This window comes from Rana temporaria, chromosome 13 (genome assembly GCF_905171775.1).
Source record: "Rana temporaria chromosome 13, aRanTem1.1, whole genome shotgun sequence".
NCBI lineage: Eukaryota > Metazoa > Chordata > Amphibia > Anura > Ranidae > Rana > Rana temporaria.
In genome coordinates, this window is record NC_053501.1 from 34,909,297 (window position 1) to 34,930,655 (window position 21,359).

At 43.4% G+C, this 21,359-nt stretch overlaps 1 protein-coding gene across 1 annotated transcript in view; it reads right to left on the reverse strand.

Annotated features, from left to right (window-relative positions):
* The window catches only part of SLC38A6 (solute carrier family 38 member 6), a 100,996-nt gene that overhangs the window by 34,365 nt on the left and 45,272 nt on the right, over positions 1–21,359 (reverse strand). Inside the window, exons 6-8 of the mRNA XM_040333128.1 lie at positions 9,538–9,616; positions 2,416–2,498; positions 1,900–1,958 (exon numbers count right to left, since the gene is read on the reverse strand). Coding sequence (XP_040189062.1) covers positions 1,900–1,958; positions 2,416–2,498; positions 9,538–9,616 — 221 coding nt within the window. The remainder of the gene's footprint in view (positions 1–1,899; positions 1,959–2,415; positions 2,499–9,537; positions 9,617–21,359) is intronic.

Consider the following 21,359-nt stretch of genomic DNA (forward strand, 5'->3'; position numbering starts at 1 on the left):
TATGACAACAGCATGACTTTGTAGTAGAAGAATCCGGGTACGTAACTGGCCTTCCTGCAGTCCAGACCTTTCACCAATTAAAAATAATTGGCGAATTTTGAAATTTAAAACACGACCAAGATGACCTAGGACTGTTGAGTACTTCGAATCCTATATCAGCTACGAATGGGACAACATTTCCCTCCCAAAACTCCAGCAACTGCTCTTCTCCGTTCCCAAACGTTTACAGCAGGGGTGCCCAACTAGTGGCCCGCGGAGCCCTCTGATGTGGCCCGCGACCTCCTGCTCTGGGATGGCTGGTTGGCAAGCCCAGATTGCGGGTTGCCGACCTGCCATCCAAAAGCATCAGTGTTGTGAATGAAGCTGGCGGTAGAGGAAGCAAAAACGGCTTTTCAGAAAGTGTTACCACACCTGCAGGATATAATGGACGTCTATGGCAAAGTGCAGCTAACCGGCGGGAAAACCACAGGTACACTGTGCCGCAATTGACTGCAGACAATCAGTGTAAAAGCAGCCTTAGTCCCCTTTCACATGATTGGTCCAACCGAATCGGACCCTCTAATCACCTCTATGGAGTGGCAGATGTGAACAGACTTTTGTCAGTTTACACCTGCCTACCTCCAATCCGATCTGCTAAATAAAACAGGATCTACCCCCTTCTATCTGATTGGATCGGAGGGCCCATAGAGTAGATTGGGCTGTGTCTGCTTTGCATATGCAGACTGGACACAGACCTGTCATCTGCCCACTCCGCTCATTGTGGCCCGTGACTGGTTACTAGGTCGCTTAAGTGGCCCTCGGCCTTCAAAAGGTTGGGCACCCCTGGTTTACAGAGTGTTGTTAAAAGAAGAGGGGGACGCTACATCGTGGTAAACATGGCCCTGTGCCAACATATATGTTTGGACGTGGGGGTGTATTTTGTCAGCTTATTGTTAGCCTGTCCCAACTCATTCTTGATCACAGATAGGACACCCCATCAGGACCCCAGAAATAGGATTCTCCTCAGGTAGGCCATGCATATTTCGAACCGGCTTAGATTCAAACCCTGTATGAGCGGGCTGAATGTACCAAGTTGATTGATCAACTTGAGTACAACCAGCATGCCGGGTTTTACCTGCGATTATCGTTAGCGGCTGCCATAGCTGCTAACAATAATCACAGTCTTCTCCTGGTGGGGATGGCTTACCCCCGGACAATGGCCGACAGGAGGGATTGTCCGTCTGTGTTGATGTGTGAATTGTAAAAATGTATTCCCTGCAATCCGTGGTCACGGGAAAGAAATTTGCTTTGTGTATGGCCAGCCTCACTCAGGTTACCTGTAAAGTGACTCGCTCTGGGCTAGGGGCTGACCACCGACATCGGGGAAGTCAGACTCTACTTACAATTAGAGAGAAGTACAATAGATTTTCCAGTTAATGAAGTATAGCTGGCATCTTGTGCCCTTTACGTTTAAATTTTTCAAATGAAATATGGCTTCACTTAAAGCTCTCCATAAAGCAGTTCACAGAAATTCAACGTTCAGCTGGGTGCAGCACGTTTCCTTTTAATAGCTGAATATTTTGGGCTGAGCCCAAGTTAGCTTCTTTCCTTTCATACTTCTACAAGGTATAAAATGATATGTGTTCTCCATGGATACATTAAAATATAAAGACTTCCTAAAAGTGGATTATGAAAATTCATTTGCGCACATTATTTCTCTCTTGTAACTGCCACGACCTAATACACAGGACAAAGGGTGGAGGTGATAAAAATACATTAGGAGATGTAAAAAAAATTGCGCTGTTCATGACGGACTCATTAAAGAAGTGAAAAGAGAGTAAGTCATTTTGGCCACTTAAACCCCCTTGAAAAAAAAAAAAAAAAGCAAAACAAAAAAAAAAAGTTATTTTAAGAACTTACCACAATGGCAAAGTAGACCATAAAGCAAAATGACAAACTACTTGTGTAGCCAAGAAAGCCTGTAAAATAACAGTAAAATAAAAAGCAATTTATATGGAACTTGATCTTAATGCAGGGCTAAGGGTTTACATTTCTGGTATGTTTTATTATACAGTGCGTGGAATCTGGAGCTTACAGCTCGGAATAACAGCCAGCCCCGGTGCCTGTCACAGATCATTCATGTCGTTTAGTAGGGCCGAATTAGGGCGAGCTTTGTCGCTAATGGAATGCCATAAGTAAGGGCTGCCCTTTAATGTTCCCCTGTAAAGATTTTATTTTTGTATAACAGACAACACACTACTGCAGCCCAAGAAAAGGCTTAACAAGCCAGGCCCCCTGGCTGAAACAAATTAAAGCATCCCAAATGGAAAAATGGTCTTGCGGCTTTGTATGGGGCCCCCTCCCTCCTTTGCCATCCCCTGCCAATCCATTAAGAGAGATTTAAAAAATCTTTTATAATTTTTTTTTTGGTCTTACCTATTTTGGGAAGCAGCGCCAATGGGAGCACAATGCAGACCAATGTGATTATTAATACCAGTCTGCCATCAAGATACCAGGCCCTAAAAAAAAAATAAAAAAAAAATAATAATAATAATAATAATAATAATAATAATAATAATAATAATAATAACAACAACAACAATGTACCGTTTTGTCCATGTGTTTAGGAGGTTCAGGGCCAAATCATTATTTAAATGTTTCTTTTGTGTTTCTCAGGCAACTGATGAATTGCGCATAAAAGGTTTCATATTTACGATTAGCAGCCAGCAGGTGGTGAGCACAGGGCACAGATACCTTCCTGCAGGCTTTTCTAGGCTGGCCATACCCATACATGGGTCAAATTCCAAAAGAACTTTCTTTTTCGAAAATCTTATCTAAGGATTTTCGTTAACATTTCGCAACATTAGTGGGCCGCAGGCAACGGCCGATTTTCTTGTAGCCATCAAATTTTTACTGATTGGGCATGTTTGCATTTTTTTTGGAAAAAGCAACGATTTTCTAAGCAATGATGGGAGAATCATGTGAGAAATATAATTAAAAAAAAGAAATGCGCTTGAGTGCAAGAAAAGAAGATTCTGGGCCACAAAAATTGTAGCAACATGAGGTAAAATTGAAGGCTTGGTTGGTCGAATTTTCTAAATCAATGTTCAATCTGATCACAAAATGCATTGCCGTATATACTCGAGAATAAGCCGACCCGAATTTAAGCCGAGGCACCTAGTTATACCACAAAAAAACTGGGAAAACGTATTGACTTGAGTATAAGCCTAGGGTGTCCATCTGCATGCCTCACTGTGCCCATGCCTAGACGGACAGTTAACATTGGAGTCTATGGGGTGCCCGGCTTTGAAAAATCGGTGCTCCCTCAGACAAACTTTGCACATTTGTAGAGGAGAAATGGGGCTACATGTGTGCCAAGCTTCCGGGTCCAGGGGACCTACAACCGGCCAGTACCTGGTTGCCAAAATCAATGGAGAAATTACCGTTTAACATGGGAGTCTATGGAAGGGGGAGTCTATGGAAGCGGTGCCCTGCTTTGAAAAAAAAAAAAAAATAAATAAAATCGGTGCTCCCCGGCCAACAAACTTTGCACACTTGAGGAGAAGGGCTACATGTGTGCCAAGTTTGGGGTCCGGGGGACCGACAGCCGGCCGGTACCGGGTCCCCAAAGTCTGGGAGATCAGACGCAAAAAGCTGACTTGGGTATAAGCAGAGGGGGCATTTTTTAGCACAAAAAAAATGGTCTGGCATTTTTTTCAGATTTTCAAAAGAAATTTTAGTTCAGGATTCAGCAAATAGACCTAAATAGCAGGACAAACAAAATTATGCCCAAATATGAATAACTTAAAAGGGGGGGGGGGAAGCCATAGGACCAATTGGTATAATCAGTTATATAAAGGCTACCATAAAGCATGCAGGCAAAGCTGGGCTTTTATTCATTAGAAAGTCTAGCATGCTATACAAACTGAACGTCATGGTTGTACCCTGCATTAAATATTTGTTAAACCAAGATTTCATAGTAAAGCCCTGTACACACGACCGGGATTCCCGGCGGTATAAAGTCCACCGGGAAAACCTGCTCGGTAAGTTTCCCCATGTACACACGAGAGGTTTTCCCGCCGGAAAACTGTGAGGAGAGCTTTGGCCAGGAATCCCGGCCGTGTGTATGCTCCCTCGCCAAACAAATTAAAATACCATAAACTATTATACCCCCACCTGGACCACTAAAAGAGAATAAATCTTAAAGACTATGTAAACCCAACATTTCATATTGCTGATATGTGCCTACTGTACCATGTACTAGGATGAAAATGCTCCTGTTTTCTTTGTACTGCTTTCTATGTGTGAAATCCCTGGTGTTCCTGCCAGCCCCTCTACTTTCCTATTAAAAACTTGACCGCACTAAGCATGCAAGCACAGCTTGGTCAGTTTTATGGCTAAGCAAGGTGCTAAATAAGGATCAGGATTATATATACATACATACACAGTGAGGGGAAAAAAAGTATTTGATCCCCTGCTGATTTTGTATGTTTGCCCACTAATAAAGAAATTATCAGTCTGTAATTTTAATGGTAGGTTTCTTTTACCAGTGAGACAGAGGATAACAACAAAAATATCCAGAAAAACACATTTAAAATAAGTTATAACTTGATTTACATTTTAATGAATGAAATAAGTATTTAATCTCTATCGAAGCGGCAAGATTTCTGGCTCCCAGGTGTCTATACAGGTAACCTGCTGAGATTAGGAGCACTCTCTTAAAGCGGAGTTCCATCCTAAAGTGGAACTTCCGCTCATCGGATTCCTCCCCCCCTCCGGTGCCACAATTGGCAACTTTCAGGGGGAGGGGGGGGGGGGATACCCTCCCCACTTTTAGGAGTCCTGCCGCGGTCGTGACGTCACCACAGGCCTCCCTCCTCCTCCCCTGGCCGCCGGGCTAATAGGAGAGAGGAGCGGGCCTTGCGTATGTGCAGTAGGGTTCCCGGCGTGAAGCCGAAAGGCTACACTGCCGGTTTCCCTTACCCGAAATAGCGACGGCAGCACACGACAGTTGATGGGAAACATCAGCTGCTGTGCCGACATCGAGGGACACCAGGACAGGTAAGTCTCCATTTATTAAAAGACAGCAGCTGCAGTATGTGTAGCTGCTGGCTTTTAATTTTTTTTTTTTTGCCCGCAACACCCCTTTAACCACTTCATTACTGGGCACTTAAACCCCCTTCGTGTCCAGACCAATTTTCAGCTTTCAGCGCTGACGCATTTTGAATGACAATTGCGGTCATACAACACTGTACCTAAATTATATTTTTATCATTTTTTCCCCACACATAGAGCTTTCATTTGGTGGTATTTGATCATCTCTGCGATTTTTATTTTTTGCGCTATAAACAGAAAAAGACAGAAAATTTTGAAAAAAAACCCCACTATTTTTTACTTTTTGTTATAATAATATCCCATTTTTTAAAAAAATAATAATTTTTTCACCGGTTTAGGCCGATACGTATTCTTCTACATATTTTTGTTAAAAAAAAATCGCAATAAGCGTTTATTGATTGGTTTGCGCAAAAGTTATAGCGCCTACAAAATAGGGGATAGATTTAGGATTTATTTTTTATTTTTTACTAATAAATGCGGCGATCTGCGATTTTTTTTTGTCAGGCCTGCGATATTGTGGCGGACATATCGGACACTTTTGACACAATTTTGGGACCATTCACATTTATACAGCGATCAGTGCTATAAAAATGCACTAATTACTGTATAAATGTGACTGGCAGGGAAGGGGTTAACACTAGTGGGTGAGGAAGGGGTTAAATGTATTCCCTGGGTGTGTTCTAACTGTGTGGGGGAGGTGACTGATCGGTCTCCTCTACTTTGACAGCACGTGGAGCTCTGTGTTTACACACAGAGCTCCACGTTCCTGCTGTGTTACCGATGATCGCGTGTACCCGGCGGACATCGCGGCCGCCAGGTACACGCATCGGCTTCCCAGCGATGCACCGGGACAGCGTTTACCCGCTGCGTGCCCCCCAGCGGCGCGCGCGGGTAATGTAAACAATAGGACGTCTGAAGACGTCCACTCGGCACTTCAGGTCCGCGCTGCAGAGGTCTTTTGACGATAGCGCGGATCTGTAGTGGTTAAAGGGAGTGCTCCTAATCTCATCTTGTTAACTGTATAAAAGACACCTGCCCACAGAAGCAAATCAAATCAATCAGATTCCAATCACTACACCATGGCCAAGACCAAAGAGCTGCCCAAGGATGTCAGGGACAATATTGTATACCTACACGACCATCGCCAAGCAGCTTGATGAGAGGGTGACAACAGTTGGTGCGATTATTTGCAAATGGAAGAAACATAAAATAACTGTCAATCCCCCCTCGGTCTGGAGCTCCATGCATGATGTCACCTCGCTGAGTTTCAATGATCATGAGAACGGTGAGGAATCCGCTCAGAACTAAATAGGAGAATTTTTGTCAATGATCTCAAGGCAGCTGGGACCACAGTCACCAAGAAAACAATTGATAACACACTACGCCGTGAAGGACTGAAATACTGCAGCGCCCGCAAGGTCCCACTGCGCAAGAAAGCACATGTACAGGCCCGTCTGAAGTTTGCTAATGAACATCTGAATAACTAACTGGGTGAAAGGGTTGTGGTTAGAGGAAACCAAAATTTAGCTCTTTGGCATCAACTCAATGTGTTTGAAGGAGAAATGCTGCCCATGACCCCAAGAACACAATCCCCACCGTCATATATGGAGGTGGAAACATTATGCTTTGGGGTGTTTTTCTGCTAAGGGGACAGGACAACGTCACTGCATCAAAAGGGATGATGGACGGGGGCCATGTACCGTCAAATCTTGGGTGAGAACCTCCTTCCCTCAGCCAGGGCATTGAAAATGGGTCATTGATGGGTATTCCAACATGACAATGACCCAAAACACACGGCCAAGGCAACAAAGTGGCTCAAGAAAAAGCACATTAAGGTCTTGGGAGTGGCCTGGCCAGTCTCCAGACCATAATCCCATAGAAAATATGTGGAGGGAGCTGAAGGTTCGAGTTACCAAACCTCAGCCTCTAAACCTTGGAGAGGATCTGCCAAGAGTAGTGGGACAAAATCCCTCCTGAGATGTGTGCAAATCTGGTGGCCAACTACAAGAAATGTCTGACCTCTGTTTGCCAACGAGTACAGAGTCATGTTTTTCAAAGGGGTCAAATACTTATTTCACTCATTTAATAATAGGCTATTCATATTTATTATTGTAAGCTGGCGTTCTGCTTTAGAGCTAAAGCCTAGGTATGATTTTTATTGCATAGCTACATTGGTCTAGCGTTAACCAATGTAGGTATGCATATTTCATACTTGAGTGAATGCTGTGGAAGCTGCAAATCACTATAGTGCAGTGTTTCTCAATTCCAGTCCTCAGGCCCCCCCAACAGGTCAGGTTTTCAGGATTTCCCTCAGATGAAAAGGCTGTGGTGATTACTAAGGCTGGGTTCACACTACTATACTACTTTCATCCTACTTTGCTCTGCTACATTGGTCCTACATTTATCCTACATTGGTCCTACATCCATCCTACTTTCATGAACAGGATACTACTTTGGTCCGACTTCAATGATATTCAATGGGCCTGAAGTAGGATCAATGTAGGACCAAAAGTAGTACAGGGAGCATTTTCAAAGTCGGACCGACTTGTGTAGGACGCTACAAGACGTTCTCATAGGGAAACATTGAACACAGAGCAAAGTAGGATGAAAGTAGTGTAGTAGTGTGAACCCAGCCTCAGGCAGTGAAACTGATCAAATCACCTGTGCAAAATAATGGAAATCCTGAAAACCTGACCTGTTGGGGGGGGCCTGAGGACTGGAATTGAGAAACACTGCTATAGTGACAGCAGAGCTCTTTCGGATTCTGTACCGAGCGACTGCTCTTCTGCACAGTAACCACAGGGGGTCGCTTGTCAGCTATTGCCGCTATTCACAGAACGCCTTGTCCAACTTATAGGTCAGAATTATATTGTATATCCCTGTGTGTTGCGGTCATTCAGGTGCTTATCTAATAGTTTTTTTAAACCATCGATGCTCCCCGCTGAGACCACCGCCTGTGGAAGGGAATGCCACATTCTTGCCGCTCTTACAGTAAAGAACCCTCTATGTTGTTTAAGGTTAAACCTCTTTTCTTCTAATGTCAATGGAGTGGCCACGTGTCTTGTTAAACTCCCTTCTTCAAAAAAGTTTATCCCTATTGTGGGGTCACCAGTACGGTATTGTAAATTGAAATCATCCCCTCTCAAGCACCTCTTCTCCAGAGAGAATGAGGTAGAGAGGCAGGGCATGATGTCACATCCCCACATCCAATCAAAGAATGTCTTACGCCTTGTATGTACTGAAAAAAATGCAATACGTTCTGTGAATGGCTATAGTGCTGAGAGAACAACCCCCTGTGGTCAATATGGAGAAGGGCCCCGCCCACAACCCTAGGGATGGCTGCCATCATTGTAGTAGCAGCAACTAGTGATCCAACGATTCCCTCGGTTCTAAGATATCCATAAACACATTGGTCCAAGCTTTAACTGTGCAATAAAAATCATACCTAAAATTCTGCTTTTATTTGTTGCTTAAAGGGGTTGTAAAGGTTCGTTTTTTATTTTCTAAATTGGTTCCTATAAAGCTAGTGCATTGTTGGTTCACTTACCTTTTCCTTCCATTTCCCTTCTAAATGTTTTTTTTCTTTGTCTTAATTTCTCACTTCCTGTTTCTCCTCAGTAAGCTTGCCCCCATCATCCGAGCCGTTCTGGCTGGGGGTTAGTCAGCGTGCTCGCCCCCTCCCTTGGTACATCCCTGTGGGGAGATGCTGTGAACACCCGCAGGGATGTAGTCTCAAGGGAGGGGGTGAGCACGCTGACTAACCCCCAGCTAGAATGGCTCGGATGATGGGGGCAAGCTTACTGAGAAGAAACAGGCAGTGAGAAATTCAAACAAAGAAAAAAAACATTTAGAAGGGAAATCAAAGGAAAAAGGCAAGTGAACCAACAATGCACGGGCTTAAAGGAACCTATTTAGAAAATAAAAAAAACAAACCCCTTTAACTACCGTATTTATCGGCGTATACCGCGCACTTTTTTCCCCTTAAAAAAAAAAGGGGGAAATCGTGGGTGCGCGATATACGTCGATACCCGCGCTCAGTTTGAATGCCTGCGCCGACATATACCGAATGCAGTACACTCGGCTACATTCGGCCAGGCTCGGCTTCGCTCGTGCTCACGCATAAACGTCACAGAGCGTCAGCACGAGCGAAGCCGAGCCTGGCCGAATGTAGCCGAGTGTACTGCATTCGGTATACTTCGGCGGAGGCGTTCAAAATGAGCGCGGGAAGCGGCGATTCGACGGGGAGACAGCGCGGGAGAACACCACCGAAGCCGCAGACGGACGCCGGACCCGACGAGGCCGCCGCGCAAGACACCAAAAACTGTAAGTACTAAAATGTTTTTTTTACAGAAATTGCGGGTCCACATTAGGGGTGCGTGCTATACGCCGGAGCGCGCAATACCCCGGATAAATACGGTAATTCAAGGTGCGTTTGTTACTTACCCATGGTGGTCACCCGATATGAACCCTGCAATAGCAGCCGGCAGCTCAGTCTTGATAATGAATAGATAGGAAGACATGGCTGCAAAGAACATAAACGATATGCATGAGTATACGGTGAAAACAAAAAATGCTCCTGGCAGATGTACTAATGAACATATGGGATGTATGCGCTGTAAAGTGCTTGCACGCTAGGACCTGGGCAGCAAATAAGAGGGGCAAAGCAATGTCACACGCCTTACAGACACTGGTGACCTTTTTTCCACATTTTCTGGCACATTTACATTAAAGAGGAAATGGCTGTAGGGACTTTTTGGAGGAACCACAATATTCTCTGTAGGTTTTGTAGTATGGAAAAAATCTCAAATTTCTCCATCTCCAGAGGTTTATCTGAACACAATATTAAAGGCTCACCATAGGCTGGCCATGGAGGGCTAGATAATTAAAAGCCTGATTTTGACTACCACATGCGATTTGTCCTTTGTGATCTGTAGAGCTGGTCGCACATTATTAGCCTACAGGCTGAATGAAAAAAGTCCAAAAGATTCCTCCATCCAGGACAGATGGACATATCCCACTGTTTGACTTTTTTGTATTTTGACAGCTGTCACTTGCCGCTGTCAGAATTCCCCTAAAAGCCGAATATTTTCCACCCGAATCCTTTTATTTTTTAATCACCGGGGCACAAAGGACAACAGTGTATGGCCAGCTTAACCAGAGCTGAACCCTGCACGCTGTATGTACCCTGCAACCAACGCACCCCTGAATTCTGTACATAGCGCACCCCTAAACTCTGTACATAATTGAGGGCGACATCCCTGCTTTAGAAGTTATCTGTTTAGAGTTAAACTTGAACTATAGCATTAGAATTATTGTTCTCACTCTGCCTTTATCCCACAGGGGTAGTACAAACACTGGCCCAGATTAAGGTACATTTGCGCGATATTTGCGGGGGAGCAGGGCAACGATTTTGCCCTGCGCCCCCGCAAATATTTTGCGCTGCCCTCGATTCACGGAGCATTAGCTACGTAAATTGCGAGGGCGCGCCGGCAAAATTGCCCGGCGTAAGCGTGCGCAATGTAAATGATCCCACCGGGGGCAGGAATCATTTAAATTAGGCGCGCTCCCGCGCCGAGCGTACAGCGCATGCTCCGTCGGGAAACTTTCCCGACGTGCATTGCGGCAAATGACGTCGCTTCAAAGTGAACGTGAATGGCGTCCAGCGCCATTCACGAATCACTTACGCAAACGACGTTAAATTCAAATTTAACGTCGCCGGAGATACTTTAGCATTGGCTGCCCCTACTATTAGAAGGGGCAGCCTTGCGCTAAAGTTGCCGTACGGAAACGCTGTACCTGGCTTGCGCAGGGCCCGCGCAAGTTTGTGAATCAGTGGTAGTATGCAATTTGCATACTACACGCTGATCACAATGGGAGCGCCCCCTATCGGCCCACGCAAGAATGCAGCCTAAAATCTGCGTGGCATAAGAGCCTTATGCCGCGCAGATTTTAGGCTGCAGTCGGTGTAACGAGGTTCCTGAATCAGGAGCACTCGTTACACCGGAGCAAGTAAGCAATTGCGCCGTGTAACCTATGGTTACACGGGAGCAATTGCTTCTTGAATCTGGGCCACTGTTTACATGTGTGTCAACTTACATTTGCGAGGGAGTTGCTTTACCATTTTTTATTTATTTATTTTATGGTGCATTTTTCCCTTGTGCGTTTTCTAATAAAAATGCATCAAGATAGTTGCTCGTTTTCAGTTTGAGTAAAAGAAAAAAAAAAATGAAAACTTATATTTTCAGCCTCACATAGGCATCAGCTTGGTTTGTATAAGAACAATATGTACAAAAAGCTTTTATAAAGCATTATCAAAGCATTCAGCCATCTTCAAGCATCTTGGTGAAGACTTTAAACTTTTAAGCACCTTTGAGCTGCAGTTTGGAAAGGTTAAAAGCGGAGGTCCACCCTTAAAAAGAAAAAATATATATATATTGGCATAAGGGCTCCACATTTTTTTTTTTTTTTATACTTGCCAGAAATGGCTGTTGCTAGGCAGATCGTCCGAATCTGCCACTTCCTATTCCGCTGTGATCTTCTCTTCTCCCCCTTGCGTTGCCTCCTGGGAAATGGGGCGCGCTGTCTTCTGTGTGTGTCCCAGAAGGCAGCCGCCCATTTACAAAGCGCCGCGCGACTCGCGCTTGCTTGGCTTCACTGCCAGTTTCCCTTAGTGAGGATGGCGGCGCCGACACATGATCCGAAAGGGACGGATCGGCCTTGGGCGGCCTACATCGCGGGCACCCTGGACAGGTAAGTGTGCTTATTAAAAAGTCAGCTGCTACAGTGTTTTTGGCGGCTGACTTAATTATTTTTCTTTTTGAATAAAAAAAGCTGTTGGGCAGCTTATCTGACAGACCTGATAGGAAGTACTATGGCCAACTGAAAGAGCATGAGAGCGCACACACACACACACACACACTCCTACTAACTGCAAAAGTCGCTTAGGCTGCATTCACACCTGAGCGTTTTGTCGCCTGAAGCGCGACGCCCCAAAACGCTAGAGGGAAAAAAATACATTATTCTCTATGGAGATGGTTCACATCTCCACTACAAAACGCCTGACGCCGAACGCCTGAAGCCCAAATCAAGTTCTGGACCCTTTTTTGACGCTCGAATTTGGGAGTTTTACATTGGTGACCCTAGACCTGTAAAAAATTGCGGTAAAAACCGCTGCGTTTTGTCGCGGTAAAAAACGCCGCAAAACGCTACGCTCAGGTGTGAATGCAGCCTTAGCGTTGTCAGCCTGCAGCTTGAAGAGCCGATACTGGCAGGTTCCCCAGGCAAGAAAATTTGGAATAGGTTCACCAGAAAACTGTGTAAGAAACTTGTATACATTGAGACATGAGGCCAAAACCTACCGAGAAACAGATTTAAGATTAGTACTGCACACATGGGCCAAAGGTCGGACGACATTGGCTGGTTCAATAAAAACTATCCGGCATTCGGCAGAGCTGGCCGAGCATGTTGGAAAACCAGCAGCAAACCTGCTCCCGATCAGCCAATAGCAATAGCTCCGCAGTGAAGATTTCTGTACCAACATTGGATTGTTAGTGCAGCGGCTCCAATCTGAAAACCCGATAAGTGTACTAGGCTTTAAGCCTAGTATACATGGGCCGAACGTCAGGTGACATCTGCCAGGTCAATAAAAAAAAAGGCAGACACAAATCGCTGAGAGTGCTGAACAGAGTGTTCTGGTGGTGGGGTTCCTCTGTCAGAACATAGTTGCTCAGCAGGGGGAGATTGCTGTACTAACATTGGATCGCTGTACCAACGTCAGATCATTAGTACAGCGGCACCAATCGGATCGGTCAGATTATTATTTTTTGTTCAACCACGTGGTTGACCATGCATTAACCACGCATTAGGATTTACACTTTAATGTACATGACATTTGGGTTACAGAGAGGCGTGAATGGGCTCTAGAGGTTCTGTTTTCAAGTATAGAAATGTTCAGAAAAATAGCAGCGTAATGTGTAGAAAAAATAAAATCAAATCAAAAACAGACAAAAATAAATACAATTTCTGCTGCCAGGATGTGTAGGATGGGAAATCGCAGCTGCAGAATAGCGATAAGATTTTCGATGTATTGATATTTCCGCATCTTAATATGGTGGTGCTAGCTATACTTTGAACTCCGAGTTTCCGTCCTCAGGAAAAGACAGAGATCGCATTACATTTCACCCTGAAGTGAGAGAATATTAATTATGTTTTCACAACAGCAATATTCATAGCTCCCAAGTTCAATGAATTAAACGGCGAACCCAGAGCGCCTTGTCGCAGGAAACATGAGCAATATGAATAATAGAGGCCCAATACCTGCTGGAAGGTTAAATAATAACAGTCACAGGGTCAGGCTGAAAAAATATATTCCCGTTAAACGTAGAAGGGAGATTTTCAGCGCTGTCTGCGACACACACAGCTGCCTCCCGCTACAGCAAGACACGTCCAGCAGCGTCTCTACCTCCCTGCCCCTGCTAGGGAAATAAGATTGAATTACACCACATTATGCGCGTGATTAACCAGGTCAATGCCAGGGTAGACATCAAACAAAGGATTCATGACAATGTTTTTCCGTTTCACATATTTACATCTTTAGAAAAAGTGGGGAGGATGCGTCACAGCTTGGGATGGTGTATATACCCTGCTGCTCGCCCCCATCTATTGAACTAACAAGGGAGTTGCACACCCTGCTGCGGAGTTCATTAAAAGCAAACCGACTTGAAAAGAATGACTTCAGTAATTGTGCCAAGTGCACGGGAGTGTCAATTTTATACCATCGTCATGTAAAGCTTTGTACATATTTAAAAGCGAAGTTCACCTTTAAAAATAATAGATAGATAGATAGATAGGTAGATAGGTAAATATAGATATATATATATATTTATTGTAAGGGGTTAGCTCGGTAGCGGGGTGTGTGACCCCTTGGATGGGTTCACCACACACTGAATTTATACAGACTGGCAGTCGAAGACGGTTGAAAACAACGTTTTTGGTTTATTTTTCCATCTTGCTGGAAAACAATTGCAAGCATCCAAACAGCATAAACAAAATCAAACATAAAATAAACCCTAGCCACTCTGGGCGTCTACCTTCCACACAGGAACCTATCTATGGAGTCTGACTCAGCCTAGCGCTGGGCAGACAGTGCTGGTCATACAGCACAAAACAATAGTCTTTTGATTTTTATCACACAGAAAAATCAATGGTCTCCTCACCTCCTCAGGAGACTTTCAGTACGCCGCTCTCCTACTCACAAAGCCTTAGGAATGATGCAGCAATTAGTGGTCCTCCTCTGAACTTCTTATAGAGGCCTTAATTGCCTCATTCTGAACAGCTGGAGTCTTCCAACGGCCTTTAGCCTTCCTGGCTACATTTTACAGCCGACGCCTAATAACGATTGGTGTATTGTCTAAACAAGGCAGAAATGTATGTTCCGTCTGACAACACCCACCGATTTACCTGACTTCTTGTCACAATATATATATATATATATATATATATATATATATATATATATATATATATATATATATATATATATATATATATATATATATATATATAAAATAATAATAATGTTAATATTGCACATTTTTTTGCTGGTAAAAAAATAAATAAAAAAGATGATATTTTTTATTATTATTAGCCTGCAAAATATTGCACCCGCCGATCAGATCGTGGGTGCAATCCCAGGCTCCTGCAGACTGTCAGTATAGCTGACTGCCTATCCCTCATACAGGCAGGCAGTTAAGAAATTGCAGGAAGACTCATCAAACTACTAGAGCGCTCACCAGTGTCCCTGTAGTTCATTGGGAACTACAAGCCATCAGCCACAATGGTTAACAGTAGTTGTAGTTCTCCTATTCACAGAACACTGTGAATGAATGATGCAGCCATGTGGGCAGAGCCGTTTTCAAATTGTGACAGTGGATGCAGTGAGAAGATCCCCAACCTGCTGTCAAAACGTGGGCTTGGGAGGTGCAGGGGCTAATGATTTGGTATATGCTACAATCTGAATACAAGTGTAACATGTTATGAAAGGTGAACTTCTCTTTTAAGAAAATAAATAACTTATGTTGCTCAGTTTTCTATATTAAGTTATTTTTCAGGTTTTGGACATTCAGGCCCCTCTGAAAGTGTTGACTCAAAAGGAAAAAAAAGGGGATAGAATCCTCATGGTGTAGTATGTCCAAAAAATATTTATTTTAAAAAGCCACTAAAAAATGTCACAACAAGTAACAATTCACTTAAAAAAATATATATCACTTTAGGTGTTATCCACAGCAAAGATCACATCAAGAAAAAGGGTAGGAAAAAAAAAAAAAAAAACATAAAAAAATGAAAACAGCCCAGGATCAAACCAAGGAGCTGAATGATATGAGTATGATGGCGTTTTTAGGAATTGCTCCACCCAACGCGTTTCCCCAAAAATGGCTTCAACTGGGAACGTACTACACAATGAGGATTCTATCCCCTTTTTTTCCCTTTTGAGTCAACACTTTCAGAATTTGGTATCTGGTAACATCCAAGGTGAATCTGAACACTGTCTGCCTGTGTGATTCGGTCTGGAGAGACAGGTGAAGGTCTTTCCTCTCCTTGCAAGACAGAGGCACCCCTCCCTGAATGGAGTGATACTACACCGGGGCCGGCAGGCTGATGCACGCGCTCCATTGACCTCCCTAAAACCGGGGTCCTACATATTCGGTAAGAGTCAGTAATTTTACATCTCTTTGGCTGAGAACAAGATTCAAGCTTCTCCCAGATATCGTGTTGAATGTTGTAGCGGTCAATGAACTGATCTCTGGAAATGTCCTGCTGACAAACCTTCTCTCAATATTTATTGGTGTTTTTTTTGAGACTTTTTTTTCCTTTCACTGATTGGGTTGCTGATATTTACCCACTTATATGGTCTATATTGTCACACACACACACACACACACACATAAAAATATATATATATATATATATATATATATATATATATATATATATATATATATATATATATATATATATGTGCTTTGTCACACGTTTTTTTACGTTTTTCACGTTTAATGTTTATGTTCATACAGTATATATATATCTTTTGATGTTTATGCACTTATTCATTTTTGCACTTTAAATCCCTGGGTTGCGTGCTTATTTTTCTGTATTTGTTTGTCGAGGTTTGAGTATTTAAACTTTTATAGGCAGCAGCATCCCTCATCCTGAATCACATATTTTTTCATCTTTTCACCGATTTCTTATTTTTAAGAGGTTTTTAATATTCTTTCTTCACATGTGAGTGGGTTTAGCGAAGAGTGTTTTCTTTTTGTTTACATGTGCATTTATACCTTATTTCATCTTCTTATCTGTACCGTGATAGATTATATATATATATATATATATATATATATATATATATATATATATATATATATATATATATATATATATATATATAAAATAAAATAAAAAAAGGAAGAAGCAGTTTCTACTGTCTACATGAAAATCGCTGAGGTTTCCATGGGCTTGGCAAAAAAAAAAACAACAGAGGCTCCTCCATGCATTTATGTTTTTTTTATTGACTAATCTTTTGTCTATATACACTATTAGGAGAAAGATTCCAGCTTTAATGCCTGAGAAGTAAGTATGTTTACACTGAATTAAAAGGGACAACTGGACTTTCATCACTTAGGGGGAGGCTGTCAACTATTTAAAGGATTAATTAGGGGAGGCTAAACAAACAGATGCACTATGGGAGGAAGTTACGTGTTTATCCTGAAAGTTTGGGAGTCTTTCATTTACATAATAAATGTTTGCAGGGCATGGCTGGTGTGGACAGAAAGTGTCAAATTCTTTCACTGTCTGCCAAATAATAGACTTCCTATAGCCACTATAATTTATGTTTAAGGGGCGCTAGCTCTGAAAGAGTTGTGTCACCAGAACAGCCCTCATTTATTAAGAGTGCTACAAGAATCACCTTTTAAAGGGTCACTTAACATGAATCACAAGTAATTTAGAAGTATCCTAGACACAATAAATAAAAAATAATAACAAAAAAAAGAAAGAAAGAAAGAAAAAAACAGCCCAAAACAGCCCCCCCCCCCCCCCAAAAAAAAAAACCTGCAGACATTAGAGGGCATTTATGATCAGATCAGGGAATGTTCATTAGCAGGATTTCCACCAACAAACTGTCCAATCATTCTTGGGCAGGAAGTCAATCAGCTAGGATGTAATTTTGTTGTGACCGTTCGGCTTATAGAATATAATATGCTGCCCATAGTACGGTTTAGGATGTAGTCTAATGGCACAATGACCAACATGGAAGATTTTAAAGCTCAATGGCAGAATGCATCTATTGACTTTACTACGTTGTGTGCCGCAGATCTGAAAACGTTTGTAGCCAGCAATGTCTGAACCTCAGTCCTGTATACTTGGATCAGTGTCTCATTCAGCAATGAATGTCCGTATGTCCGTGTTCATCCGATCCGGCAGACGGAAGAAAATAGGGTTTTCTTCCATCCGAAAATGCGGATCTTTGTGGAGGCGGACAAATTACGGGTGTCAGCGGATGGTCATCCGCTGACCCCCGTAAACACATAGGGACCCATGTATGTCCCGTTTTCGTCCGCAACGGACGGATGATAATGCGGACATACGGTCCGTACGCGTGAAAGGGCCCTTAAGGATTAGTTCACCATTTGCACCGCAGTCAAGGGGCCCCAGTAGTTCACAAATTATGGTACAAGGCAGATAAATTAATCTTCCTTTAAATTACATACCTAGGAGGTCAACCAAGTCTTCATCAAAACTTGGCCAAGAAAGTAGCATTCTGAGTGATTGGTGACGTGGATGGATGGTACATGGAGTATACCATCATTAAAAGGAACGCACGCTGAGCTTCTGTATTGCTTGTCCAAAAATATGCACATTTGCAGCTCTCTAGTTCAAAAATATGTACGCACAGTGCGCTCTCCCTCGTCCACAACTCGGCACACGCAGCGCGCTCACCCCTCGTCCACAACTCGGCACACGCAGCGCGCTCTCCCCTCGTCCACAACTCGGCACACGCAGCGCGCTCTCCCCTCGTCCACAAAACCTGGCCAAGAAAGTAGCATTCTGAGTGATTGGGGACGTGGATGGATGGTACATGGAGTATACCATCATTAAAGGAACGCACGTGGAGCTTCTGTATTGCTTGTCCAAAAATATGTACATCTGCAGTTTTCTCATTCAAAAATATGTACATGCACAGTGCGCTCTCCCTCATCCACAAATCCACACGTACGGTGCACTCTCCCTAGTCCGCAAATCCACAGTGCACTCCCTGGGCTGGACCGGAATTACAAGAACATTAACAGCTGAAAATCTCCATCCCATGTACTTGTATAAGGCTGGCCATACACTATGCAATCTGATTGTACAAGCTCTGTACAATTTCCTTTAGATTTACCAAACTGTTGAATACGAGCACCCAACTGAACAATCTATTAACCACTTAAGGACCGGACCAATGTGCTGCTAAATGACCTAACTGCGTCGCTTTAACAGACAATTGCGCGGTCGTGCGACGTGGCTCCCAAACAAAATTGGCATCCGTTTTTCCCCACAAATAGAGCTTTCTTTTGGTGGTATTTGATCACCTCTGCGTTTTTTTTTGCGCTATAAACAAAAATAGAGCGCCAATTTTGAAAAAAATTCAATATTTTTTACTTTTTGCTATAATAAATATATATAAAAAAAAAATTTTCCCTCAGTTTAGGCCGATACGTATTCTTCTACCTATTTTTGGTAAAAAAAAAAATCGCAATAAGCGTTTATCGATTGGTTTGCGCAAAATTTATAGCATTTACAAAACAGGGGATAGTTTTTTTTTTTTTTTTTTACTACTAATGGCGGCGATCAGCGATTTTTTTCGTGACTGCGACATTATGGCGGACACTTCGGACAATTTTGACACATTTTTGGGACCATTGTCATTTTCACAGCAAAAAATGCATTTAAATTGCATTGTTTATTGTGAAAATGACAGTTGCAGTTTGGGAGTTAACCACAGGGGGCGCTGTAGGAGTTAGGGTTCACCTAGTCCTAGTGTGTGTTTACAACTGTAGGGGGGTGTGGCTGTAGGTCTGACGTCATCGATCGAGTCTCCCTATAAAAGGGATCACTCGATCGATGCAGCCGCCACAGTGAAGCACGGGGAAGCCGTGTTTACATACGGCTCTCCCCGTTCTTCAGCTCCGGGGAGCGATCGCGAGGGGGCGGCTAGAAATGAATAGCCGCGCCCTCGTCCCGGATCGCTCCTGAAGCTACGAGAACCGCCGCATGTACGGGGGGGGGGGGGTCCCGACCCACGTCTAGGCAGGCACGTACAGGTACGTTGATGTGCCTGTCCGTGCCATTCTGCCGACGTAAATGTACATGCGGGGGTCCGGAAGTGGTTAAATTTGTATAAAATCAGACAAGCACTTACACTACATAGTTGACAATAGATCTAAAGCGGATTGTACAATCAGATCGAATAAAGGAAGAAGTAGGAAAGTGGGTAGAACTACAAAAGAGGTGGTATAGTAATGAGGGAGGTGTGGTCCAGAGTGGTTAAACATGTTCTATTCCATGGGTGCTCAACCTGTGGCCCTCCAACTGTTGTGTAAATACAAGTCCCTTTATGCCTATACCTTTGGGAGTCATGCTTGCAACTGTCAGCAGATTCAAGTGCCTCTTGGGACTTGTAGTTCAGCAACAGCTGGAGGGCCACAGGTTTAGCACCCGTGTTCTATTCTGTGATGCAGTAAGGTAGTGCATGATGGGATATGAAGTTTCCTCGATTGTCAGGAAGTCAGCTCTTAACCACTTCCCGACGGCCGTACGAATATGTGCGGCCGCAGGGTGGTTCTAAATCTCTGACAGGACGCATATATGCGTCCTCCGCTCTTCCAGGCCACTAGAGGGCGCGCGAGCGTGCCCGCCGCATTCCTGATATACCGATGCGTGTGCCTGGCGGCCGCGATGTCCGCCAGGCACTCACGATCGGCGGCTACAGGGACAAGACGTGGAGCTCTGTGTGTAAACACAGAGATCCACGTCCTGTCAGGGAGACAGGAGACCGATGCTGTGTCCCTTGTACATAGGGACACAGATCGGTCACCTCCCCCAGTCAGTCCCCTCCCCCCACAGTTAGAACACACCCAGGGAATACATTTAACCCCTTCCATGCCCCCCTAGTGTCAACCCCTTCACTGCCAGTCACATTTATACAGTAATCGGTGCATTTTTATAGCACTGATCGCTGTATAAATGTGAATGGCGCCAAAAATGTGTCAAAAGTGTCCACCATAACGTCGCAGTCCCAATAAAAATTGCAGCTCGCAGCCATTACTAGTAAAAAAAAATAATAATAAAAATTAATAATAATTCTGTCCCCTATTTTGTAAGCGCTATAACTTTTGTGCAAACCAGTCGCTTATTGCGATTTTTTTTTTTTTTACCAAAAATATGTAGAAGAATACGTATCGGCCTAAACTGAGAAAAAAAATGTTTGTTTTTTTTTAAAAAATGGACTATTTATTATAGTAACAAGTAAAAAATATTGACTTTTTTTCAAAATTGTCGCTCTATTTTTGTTTATAGCGCAAAAAATAAAAACCGCAGAGGTGATCAAATACCACCAAAATAAAGCTCTATTTGTGGGGAAAAAAGGACGCCAATTTGGTTTGGGAGCCACGGCGCACGACCGCGCAATTGTCAGTTAAATCGACGCAGTGCCAGAAGCTGAAATTTCACCTGGTCAGGAAGGGGGATACGTGCCCAGTAAGGAAGTGGTTAAAAATATATTATTTTCATTTTGACCCGAGAGGTGAAGATGTAAAGCTTCCATGGACAAGGTAAGTGAGAGAGAAGGACATTAGGATGGCTTGGGCAGAAAGGAAATAAATAAAAAGGCTTCTGTGGGAGGGATTCAGTGTTGATGGGGGAATCAAGCGATTTTCTTTCCTTCCACCCGTAGTGAAAGGAAAGAAAAGTCGCATAGGCTGCTTTAGCTTTATACCAGACTGGTTGGCAGCGATTACATACAGACCTGGAGTTGCAAAGTAAAGAGCAGATGGCCAGCAGATGGCACTGTGGCTTCACATCTAATGGGAAGATGAAGACTACATCTGCTCACCAACATGACATCTTTCCTGAACTTTCAATGAAGACGCAGTTGCATTTCCAAAGTAAAGTATCAGGTTTCTTTGGCCGGTGCCTGGATATTTGACAGACAGATGACAGCGGTTCGATCC